At 44.7% G+C, this 11,480-nt stretch overlaps 1 protein-coding gene and 1 pseudogene across 1 annotated transcript; both read right to left on the bottom strand.

Annotated features, from left to right (window-relative positions):
* Positions 1 to 4,032: 4,032 nt before the first annotated feature.
* On the bottom strand, positions 4,033 to 7,432 carry LOC109137623 (kelch-like protein 10). Its single transcript, XM_027288560.1, is given in 10 exon segments — positions 4,033 to 4,393; positions 4,871 to 4,970; positions 4,972 to 5,016; positions 5,191 to 5,651; positions 5,690 to 5,803; positions 6,251 to 6,414; positions 6,417 to 6,539; positions 6,542 to 6,729; positions 7,189 to 7,276; positions 7,279 to 7,432. Coding segments are annotated over 10 exon segments (1,644 nt in total). The 5' UTR covers positions 7,319 to 7,432; the 3' UTR covers positions 4,033 to 4,072.
* Positions 7,433 to 10,755: 3,323 nt separating this feature from the next.
* Positions 10,756 to 11,480, bottom strand: part of LOC113747727 (kelch-like protein 10) — a 4,104-nt pseudogene continuing 3,379 nt past the window's right edge.

Raw genomic sequence — 11,480 nt, 5'->3', positions numbered from 1 at the left:
CCAAGTACCACCAGTATAACAGCTGTTAAAATGCAGTAGGCAGTAACTTTTGTTGTTGAATCATGAATGCAGCCAGTTGAAGAACCAGAGCGGTGGTAAAGAGTACTCCTGATCCACACTTCTCATCCTTGTAGTTCCCATTTGGATTTACGATTTATGAGTTTTTAAATTAATTTTACCTCCCCTTACTATCACATTTTAGCTTGTATTCACCGATGGATGTGTACAGTACACTACCTGCATGAACGTGACGTGACTATGGAGCAGGATGATATTGAAACAAAATAATACAGCATATCATTCATTCAAATTCATATATTTTCACATAATATTTCAGAGTTTCCTCTGCTGAAACACAAGGTTATATAATTAAATAGTAATCGGAGACTGACTGAAGAGGAGTCGGAGTAGTTTGTTTGACCCTGTAAGAACTACATTGTTCTCTTATCTACCAACATATTATTGTGTGTATCTGTAGCTACATGGTGAGGCACAGGACTCAAAGTTGTGTTCACATGTGATGTGTGAATATGTGCATGTTCATTAATATCATGTATAGAAGATTACGTTTCGTTCCATCTTCTCCCACTTATCCGGATTCGGGTCGCGGGGGCAGCAGCTTCAGCAGGGAAGCCCAGACTCCCCTCTCCCCCGCCACTTCTTCTAGCTCTCCCAGGGGGACCCCAAGGCGTTCCTAGGCCAGCCGAGAGACATAGTCCCTCCAGCATGTCCTGGGTCGTGCCTGGAACATCTCACCAGGAAGACGTCCAGGAGGCATCCTCACGAGATGCCCGAGCCACCTTAACTGGTTCCTCTCGATGCGGAGGAGCAGCAGTTCTACTCTGAGCTCCTCGCGGATGGCCGAGCTTCTCACCCTATCTCTAAGGGAGAGCCCAGCCACCCTGCGAAGGAAGCTCATTTCGGCCACTTGTATTCGCAATCTCATTCTTTCGGTCACTACCCAAAGCTCGTGACCATAGGTGAGGGTAGGAACATAGATCGACCGGTAAATTGAGAGCTTCACGTTTCGGCTCAGCTCCTTCTTCACCACGACGGACCGGTGCAGAGTCCGCATCACTGCAGAAGCCGCACCGATCCACCGGTCGATCTCCCGTTCCATCCTTCCCTCACTAGTGAACAAGATCGTCCACAAAAAGCAGCGACCCAATCCTGAAGCCACCGAATTGCAGGCCCTCAACGCCCTGGCTGCGCCTAGAGATTCTGTTCATAAAGGTTATGAACAGAACCGGTGACAAAGGGCACCCTGATGGAGTCCAACTCCCATGGGAAACAGGTCCGACTTACAGCCGGCAATGCGGACCAAGCTCTGGCACTGAGAGTACAGGGACTGGATAGCCCGTATTAATAGATACCCCCCACAGGAGTCCCTGAGGGACATGGTCGAAAGCCTTCTCCAGGTCCACAAAGCACATGTAGACAGATTGGGCGAACCTCCATGCACCCTCCAGGACCGCGCTAAGGGTATAGAGCTGGTCCAGAGTTCCACGACCAGGACGAAAACCACACTGCTCCTCCTGGACCTGAGGTTCGACAATCTTGTGAGCCCTCCTCTCCAGGACCCCCGAAAAGACCTTCCCAGGGAGGCTGAGGAGTGTGATCCCCCTATAGTTGGAGCACACCCTCCGGTCCCCCTTTTTGAAGAGGGGAACCACCACCCCAATCTGCCAGTCCAGAGGCACTGCCCCCGATGTCTACGCGATGTTGCAGACATCCAAGACAGCCCCACAACATCCAGAGCCTTGAGGAACTCCGGGTGGACCTCATCCACCCCCGGGGCCCTGCCACAGAGGAGTTTTTTGACTACCTCAGCGACCTCAGCCCCAGAGATGGGTGAGACCACCACGGGGTCCCCAGACTCTGCCTCCTCAAAGGAAGACCTGCTGGTGGGATTGAGGAGGTCTTCGAAGTATTCCCTCCACCGACCCAAGACGTCCCCAGTCGAGGTCAGCAGCACCCCGTCCCCACTGAACACAGTGTTGACAGTGAACTGCATCCCCCGCCTGAGCCACCGGATGGTGGTCCAGAACCTCCTCGAAGCCGCTCGAAAGTTGCTCTCCATGGCCTCACCAAACTCCTCCCACGCCCGAGTTTTTGCCTCCGCAACTGCCGAGGCCGCATTCCGCTTGGCATGTCGATACCCGTCAGCTGCTCTAGGACTCCCACAGGCCAAAAAGGTTCTGTAAGACTCCTTCTTCAGCTTGACAGAATCCCTCACGAGCCCCCGAACCCACTGGTTGACCACCAGTGGGTTCGGGCCGCCGCGACAGGCACCGACCCATTACGGCCACAGCTCCGGTCAGCCGCCTCGACAATGGAGGAACGGAACAAGGTCCACTCGGACTCAATGTCCCCCGCCTCCCCCGGGACATGAGTGAAGCTCTCCCAGAGGTGGGAGTTGAAACTCTTTCTGACAGGAGATTCAGCCAGACGTTCCCAGCAAACGCACGACGAACGTTTGGGCCTGCCAGGTCTGACCGCCATCCTCCCCCACCATCGGAGCCAACTCACCACCAGGTGGTGATCAGTTGACAGCTCCACCCCTCTCTTCACCCGAGTGTCCAAGACATGTGGCCGCAAGTCCGACAACACAACCACAAAGTCCATCATTGAACTGTGGCCGAGGGCGTCCTGGTGCCAACTGCACATATGGACAACCTTATGCTTGAACATGGTGTTCGTTATGGACAATCCATGACCCCAGGAGGACAAGGGAGTCCCCAGAGGGAGCGCTCTCCAGCACCCCCTCTAAAGAGTCCAGAAAGGGTTTACTCTGAACTGCCTTGGTGCATGACACAGATGACAGTCAGGACCCGTCCCCCACACCCGTAGGCGAAGGGAGGCTACCGGGGTGAACCCCAACTACAGGCGCTGAGCCTGGGGGAAACAAGCATTCCCACTGCCACTCTGCGCCTCTCACCGGGGGCAACTACAGAGTGGTAGAGTGTCCAACCCCTCTCAAGGAAATTGGTTCCGGAGCCCACACTGTGCGTCGAGGCAAACCCGACTATATCTAGCCGGTACCTCTCAACCTCGCGCACCAGCTCAGGCTCCTTCCCCCGCCAGAGAGGTGACATTCCCGGTGACCCGCGTCCGGGCAAGGGAAACTTGGCTCCTTTGTTAGACATTTCATCAGGAATAATTGAGCTGCGCTTTGTCTGGACCTCACCTGATTGCCTTGGGCATGAAGCCCCCGACAACATAGCTCCTGGATCATTGGAACACGCAAACCCCTCCACCACGGTAAGTGGCAGAAGATACAGTCTAAAAATGCACAAAATTCAGTGGAGCAGGATCAGCCAACATTTACTAATTCAAGATATATTAGTATCAGCAAATTGTAGTTTTTACACATTTTAGTATTGATTACCTGCCTAAGAAATCTGCTATGAATTTGGCATTACTTAGTAAAGTAAAACTAAATAGAAGGTATGATGTGTCAGAGCTCAAAATGAAGGTTGTTATGTACATCTGGCTTCCCTCAGCCCCTGACAGCCCTATATTGCAGCTGTATCCCCCTACTGGACACCCCCGGGGACAAGTCCACAAAAGACTCATGCGCATATGTACAAACTTCCAAGTTTGCACAAGTCCTCCAGTCTGCTTACTCCCAAGATTCAGCTAGCTTTTGAAATCCCCCAGGGTGCTCTATTCATTACCCCTGTCAATGTCAGTAAATCTCTACTCTGAGGACAGGTGATGCCTGGTGTCGTCTTTCCCTCCCTTTTGTTTATTCATCTTGTATTTTTAGCAGACTGGAAATGAGGGTAGATTGGACATAAGGTGCAACAAAACTAGATCAAATATGGCTTGATCATGTATGGTCAGTGTGCTGCAGTGGACATAATTAACTGTTTGTCAGACAGAAATGCTGCTTCACTATTCACCTATTAAGAGCTTAGAGGTCAGTGGAACTTGTTGTGAGTGATCTCAAAAACAGCTGTCACACCAATTGAAAATCTTTTTAAGTACTAGATAACAAATTTTATTCATAGAGCATTTATTTACAAACTATATGGAGCTTGATCAGTCCACTACAACCTCCTCCTCTTCCTCATTGCAGAGAGTGAGAGTGAGGGGCAGCAAACTCGGCCATGTTTGGGAGTCCGGACACCATGCAACAGCTCAGGGCACTGCGTGAGATCTCCATGTCACAGATAGTAGACCACTCATTAGTTTTGACATCAAAGCACTCAACTTCAGAGGTGGTGGTGAAGCCTTGGTATCCCCCGACCACAAACAAGCGATTGTCAATAACTGCAACGCCAAAGTTACTACGAGGCATCAACATGGAGGGCATGTTGTGCCAAGTGCCAGTGCAAGGGTTGTAGACCTCCACAGTGGGCAGACGACTGATTCCAGAGAAACCACCAATCTATTGAGAGAAAAAGTGTAATATCGGAAATGTTAGGAATTATTTTCCCATCTTTTCCTCTTTCTCATATTAAACTTAGCACCTTTGTAGGGTGCTTCATTAAGTAAACAACAGCATTTTCATGATTTTTTAGTCTGCTATAATGTCAGAAAATATCGAATAATGGCCAGTACAATTCCCTAAAGCTAAATTTATTACAAACTAAAACAACGACCCAAACATAAAAAACAAACCAAAAACACACACTTGTCAAAAAATAGCTTCCTGCTAACTTTACAGTGTACAGTGTACTGTACTGAGTACATTTCTGCCTTCAATGTAAAGGTTTTTAAGGATGGATCTTGTCAGATGCTGATTTGTCTTGTAATGAAAGGTGAATTTTATCAAATGAATAATCTTAGCCTATTTCAAACCTATACTACAAACATCACAGTGTGTCTGTGTTATGTGAGTGTCAGCAGTGTTCGAGCTACTTACTGCAAAGATATGGTTTGCATAGGTGATGACCCCAATCCCACTGCGCCTGCTGCTCATGGATGCGATCCTTGTCCACTGGTCTGTCTGTGGGTTGTATATTCGCTGTTCTCAAGCACTCATCTCCACTGAAGCCTCCACAAATGTACCTGGAAAGTTCAAAAGTCATTTTTCCAAGTTCATTCAGTATTCAAAAACTTAACCTAGTGTTTGATATGTGGTTTCTAGATTTATTTAAGATTCAATTGGAACCTCTGTGCTCTCCTACCCTAACACAGAGCTGTCTTTTAATATTATTCTGAGGCTGCTCTTTTGCACCACTCACCCTGCCATGGAAGGTTGTGCAACTGGCGTCGCTCCTCTTCTCATTCATGGACTCAATTAATGTCCACTGGTTGGTACTGGGCTGATAGCGCTCAGCAGTTTTGAGACGATCTTCTCCATCATAACCTCCTAGGGCGTATATGAACTCATCCAACACAGTTACGCTGACATAGCAGCGTCTTGTATGCATTGGTGCCACCTCCTGCCAAGTGATTGTCCCCAGGTCAAACTTGTCCACTGTGTTGAAATATTCAGCACCATCAAAGCCACCGATACAGTACATTGATCCATTGAAGATAGCAGTGCCAAGGTAGGCCCTGGGAACCTCGTCATTTTCAGCTACTCTGAACCAGCGGTCTGCACGGATATCGTAAGCCTCGATTTCATTGGTGGTATGTCCATTAGTCCAGCCTCCAACAGCCAATAGGAAGGCAGCGGGCAGTCGAGGCGGGTCAAAGGGTTACAGAAAGTTACTGAGAGACATATTTGTTTGGGTGCCAAGAATGGCCTTCCTGGCCCGTGGAGAATTGCTCGACACTCTTCTTGACCTCCCAGTTCATTGTAAGTTACGTTCTCTATGATGTCGCCTGGACTCATCCAAACCAGCCTGACCTACACCAAGACATGAGCACAGAAGTTAGACAAAAATAGAGCCCAAACAATACTTCAGTATGCCTGATATAATCAACCAGTTTTACCCTATCACAGATATATTGCATTATCATATACATCAGACTTGAGCAACTTGAAATTACATGCAGAAATGCCAAATTAGGTAATAAGTGTTGCAGATACATATATTGTCCACTAAAGAGCACTAACAACTTTTGTTAATGTTAAAAAATAATTTTGGCCAATAAATCATTATTATAGTATATATATAGTATTTTATATTAGATTTATTTATTATATTTGAACAGTCTAAAATCTTTTTTTAGATGATGTAGATTATTTGAAATACATTATGCGTGTAATATTTTTTTAAATCATTTATCTGTTTATATACAGTATGTAAATCAAAAGTTAATGTAGTGGCAGCTAAGTTCATTCCTTACTTACTTTGGACAAAAGCAGATCAATGTATTCTCTGCGTTCCTCGGGTGCGTGGGCGATCCAATGGAGGATGGCCTCAAAACACTTCCTCTCCTTCACATTCAGTTGGTCATTCTCAATGATATTAGCAAGCTGTTGTGCAGAGAGCCGCAGGAACTCTTCTGAGGTAGCAGCATCTCCTCCAAGTGATTTCATGAGAGTTGGGCCTTGTCCTTCAGTTCAGGGTTGTAAAAGGTGTCTGTGAACCAGCAGATACCGATGCAGTTCTTTGTGTCCAGGTGCCCCTCTATGAATCAATGCAGGCTTTTAAAATGCCTTTTATATTTAACCGGTCTGCTGCTATAAAAAGTTCTTCCACATTCTCTTGTGTTACATGGACAAAGCCAGTGTAGGCAAACTCAATGATGAGCTTGATCATGGCAGATGACACATTGGAAATTTCAAAGACCTGGCAGTCTGGGGTTGACCAGTTGGTAAAGAGGGCTCTGTGGGCCAGGAAGGAGGAAAAACAAAGGATTGAAAATAAATGTGTTGTCCTTCATTTGCCCACATCATAAAATGATAACATGAATTTTATCCCTATATTACACTTTTCAGAACAGATATGAAAAGTTAAAATGAAACACCCAAAAGATACACGTGAAATTAAAGCTGCACACATTGACTTATTTTTAACTCAACTTCAGTTCCAGGAAATGTAAGATGGTTTTTAGTAAACCAGAATTGAATTTAATACATTTAAATTTAACATCATGCAAGTCTGTTTACATTTAATAGTGTGGCAGCCTCTGAAGCTATCAAGAAAACCATGAAAATTGAAAAACTAACACCCAGAATGGGATGTGATTTTTTAATGCCACTTATGGGTTTAGTTTTTTACAGTTTGTTAACCATTCTCCTGTTTTTCTGCTTATTGCAGCATTAACATCTCAAAATTAACTCACCTGAAGTATGAGCTGCAGTTACAGAGGATCACTTTATGTGCAGGAAATTCAAGGTTGTCCACCCTGATCACCACGTCACAAGCTGATGCTGGAGACGGAGTTCGTTATACACTGAGCTATTGTCACTCATCTTTGCTCTTCAGTATCAGAACCTCTACTCTTAATATCTGAGCTGCAGAAGTGTCTCACTACTGATGTTCAGCAAATCTCCAGTTGTGTGTGAGGTTTGAGTCCGATAACTCTGGTTGTGATTCTAGAGTGGATTGTTATGACATCGCTACTAGAATAGTAACATTCTAGTACTATTGCACAATTTTCCGCTGTCATGACGACATCCACAGGATGTTTTTTTCAAATGAAAGACTTATAGATGTGTTTTGTATAGCTGCTCAACCCAAATCCAAATAAAAACCCTAACACCTATATGTATAAAATAAACATTATAAGTTTACCAGAAACTATTTGACAGGAAACTGTTAATCTTTTTTGTTGTTGGGTTTTTTTTGGCCTTTTTTAAGCTTTTTCTTGATAGAGACCGCTGAAGAGTGATAGGAATGCAGGAGGAGAGGATGGGGAATGATATGCGGGAAAGAGCCACAGGTCGGATTCGAACCCTGGCCACTGCTGAGCCTTCGTACATGAGGCGGATGCTCTACCTACTGTTGATTTTTGTACACCCTAATTTCCTGTTCGTCACCAATCATGGAACATGATGAATCCTTTACAATACATTAACCTTAATGAGGCACTTTTCTATTTGAAGCCGAGGGGAAATTTAAAAACACTTAATCATGGGGCGCCTCAAACAACTCATGGTCAGAAAGACTTCTGCTGATTGAATACAATGGGTAAAATGGGTAGAATCGGTTCAAAGTAACATATGAACCTGCAAAATCCATCAAAGACCCCAATGGGTGTTTTGTTTGGTTTTGGGTAGACTGTTCGACATTGCAGGTTCCTAGTCAGGCTACGCTCCTACTTGGTGATGATGATAAATTTGTTACCCACATCTTCTCCTTCCTCTATGATGTAGATAGTCACTATCCAATTATAGGAGTCTCAGGACCCTGTTTTGGACAGGTCCTCCTCTAGACCTTTTACAATACCAACTCTGCCGTGACAAAACCTCCCAACTAAAAAAGGCAGATACTCCAGGATGGTCTGGCCTCAGACCAACTATTGTTGGTCTGCAACTCCTACCCTTTCGTTCAGCGGGTAAACCAGGCCGAATTCGACCTCTGCAACAACCAAGGCGAAGCACAAGTTAAAACAAAGCAAATATTGAAAGGGGGAGAGGAGGGCAAAGCTTGTCCATCAGGCCAGAACCAAGCTTTCCAAGGCCACCAGAAAAAGGTCCCATTGTCAGCAATAGTTTCTGATGCTAAATGGTAAATGATGCTTTTTAAAATATTTTTTCAAATCTTTACTCCTCAGAATACTTGCCCAATGTCTGGAATAGCCATAATCCTCTAGAGAAGATTACATACCCCAAAGTGTATGTTGATCTGACTTAGAGACTGGGAGCTCCAACCACAATGGCGGAAGTAGAAGGACAATTAGGCCGCTACAAAAAATGAAATCTCCTGGCCTGGATGGCTTTGTAGCAGAATTTTACAAGGCATATTCCAAATGAATCGCCCTCTTTTGATGTCCACAAAAATCCTTTACAAATGGCAGCCTCCCCCCATCCTGCTTACATCATGGTCTCTCTTATTTAAAAAGAAGATAAGATCCCCTTGAGTGCAGCAATTATAGGCCTCACAAACGGTGTGAAGCCGCCCCCTCTTAGCCTTCACTGAGGTACCCCCTCCTATTGCTTTTAGCTTAAGTCTTGTCAATCTGGCTCCAGGGGGAAGGGGAAGTCGAGGGCATCACCAAGAATGGTATCATACCAGACGTTCCCTATACACAGACGATTTGCTGTGTATGTTTCGAATCCAGCCTCTTCTCTCCCTGTTATTACTGACATTCTAAATCAATTCAGCAAGTACCCTAGATACAAGTCAGATTTATAAATTGACATCTTCCACATCAGCCATTTATTAAGAACTCTGCCACCACCCTCTTTCCATTCAGAGTTGTCTCAGATGGCTTTCGAGGAGTGTTTGTCACTGCAACATTAATATCTCTTCATTCGAAATTTTCATCCTATGTTGACAGGTGTAGGCTGACATGACTCGCTTGTCCACTCTTCCGCACTCCCTAATTGGCAGAGTCATCTTATAAAGATGGTGATTCTCCCCGAAAGCTCTTACCTATTTCAGCATATTCCAATTTTTTATAAAACAAACTCCCTTTTTCGCTCAGCTGGATCAGAAGATGTCTTCTTTCCCATGGGTTGATAAGCCTCCCCACATCAGCAAAGTCACTTTAAAACTCTCCAATTAAAATCGGCAGCCTCACACTATCTAATTTCATCCAGTACTACTGGGAAAGTCCCAAACCTTCAATTCTAGGCACGTTTTCTTTTTTTTTTTAATAATCTATTTTCCACCTTCTGACCCTACCTTTGGTCAGATAGGGGTTTTTTTAGTGACAAACACCTTACTAAAGAAGGCAATTTTTTTATTGATTTGATTGAACTTGCAGGCAAGCTTGAGTCCTCAAATGCACTTTTTTTGCTTCCTTCAAGTTAAACACTTTATTCAGGCCACTTACCCCCTTTCCCCAACCACCCGCCTGGATCCCTGATTGACTTGCTACACACTTTGAACCCTGCTCAGCGATGCTCCCCCTCTGATTTTTATAACTCCATTGACCCTCTAATCCTGAGCTGATGGCTCACCTGAGACAGACTTGGGTAGACGAAATAGGAGTGCTATATCAGATGATCAGTGGGACCAAAACCTTTTTATCCACTTGTCTTCTATGTGTGCAAGGCATAGCTACTGCAATGTAAGATTGTTTTCAGAGTGCTCTATACAAACCGTAGTTGCCAACTAATCATACTCACATGTTCTGTTATTGTCGGAATTTGATAATTTCTGGTGCCACAGTTTTGATTCACTTGCAACTGTGTTTGGCATGGGATTTAACCCTCATCCCTCACAGCCCTGTTTGGTGTCCCCCTTTCTCCTAAATCATATCAAATTTAAGATGCTCACTCACAGGATCCAGTAGTACCCTTAACAAGACCTGGTTGCCCTTCATAGAGTATTTAAATAAGACTACCATCTACCCAGAAGACAAACTAGATGCCCCCTTTTCCTCCCTTTTGTTTAGTCATTTACTTGTATTTTAGCTGAATGGAAATAAGAGTAGACTGGACATGAGATGCAACAAAACTAGACCAAATATGGGCTCAATCATGTACAGTTGGCCAGTGTGCTCCGGTGGACATGACTGTTCATGTCTCCTGTATATCTATTGGGAAGAGCAAAGGCAACCCCAAAATTCGACCAGCCAATGGTGTAACTTCATTACTCATTCAGTAAGTGAGGGACAAATTTATGTTTATAGACCTGGTCAGCAACAAAATCACTGAGCAGACACACCAAAACTTTGTAAGTACTAGAATAACAATCATTTTATGCATAGACATTTAATTACAGAACATATGGAGCTTGATCAGTCCACTACAACCTCCTCCTCCTTGCAGAGTGAGAGTGGGTACTGTACTTTGCCATGTTTGGGAGTCCAGACTATGCAACAGCCTAGGGCACTGCGTGAGATCTCCATGTCACAGAGATCACTCATTAGTTTCGACATCAAAGCACTCAACTTCAGAGGTGTGGTGAAGCCTTGAAGCCCCCGACCACAAACAAGCGGTCGTCAATAACTGCAATGCCAAGTTTACTACGGGGCATCAGCATGGAGGGCATGTTGGCCAAGTGCCAGTGCAAGGGTTGTAGACCTCCACATGTGGGCAGACGAACTGATTCCAGAGAAACCACCAATCTATTAGAGAAAAAGTGTAATATCAGAAATGTTAGGAATTATTTTCCCGTCTTTTCCTTTTTTCTTATCACTTATCACTTAGCACTCAGCCTACGCACAAATATTAATTACTAAATCAAATACAAACACTCCTTGTCCTGATCCGATTCACAAACATACAAAAAAAAACAAAAGAGCAAACCCTCACACTTGAGGAACTAGAACAAGTAGTGAATTTGCTTCGAAAATTACTTCCACTTTATTTAGATTATCAAATTTGCTTCCTGCTAACTACAGCAGAAGCTAAAACGGCCTGCATTGTACTGTACGAGTATATTGGCCTTCAATGAAAATTTTTAAGGATGGATGTCCCATCTTGTCAGATGTGATTTGTCTTGTAATGAAAGGTGAAATAT

This window comes from Larimichthys crocea, chromosome XV, assembly GCF_000972845.2.
Source record: "Larimichthys crocea isolate SSNF chromosome XV, L_crocea_2.0, whole genome shotgun sequence".
In the NCBI taxonomy this organism is placed as follows: Eukaryota; Metazoa; Chordata; class Actinopteri; family Sciaenidae; genus Larimichthys; species Larimichthys crocea.
This window is presented reverse-complemented; position numbering and strand designations above follow the sequence as displayed.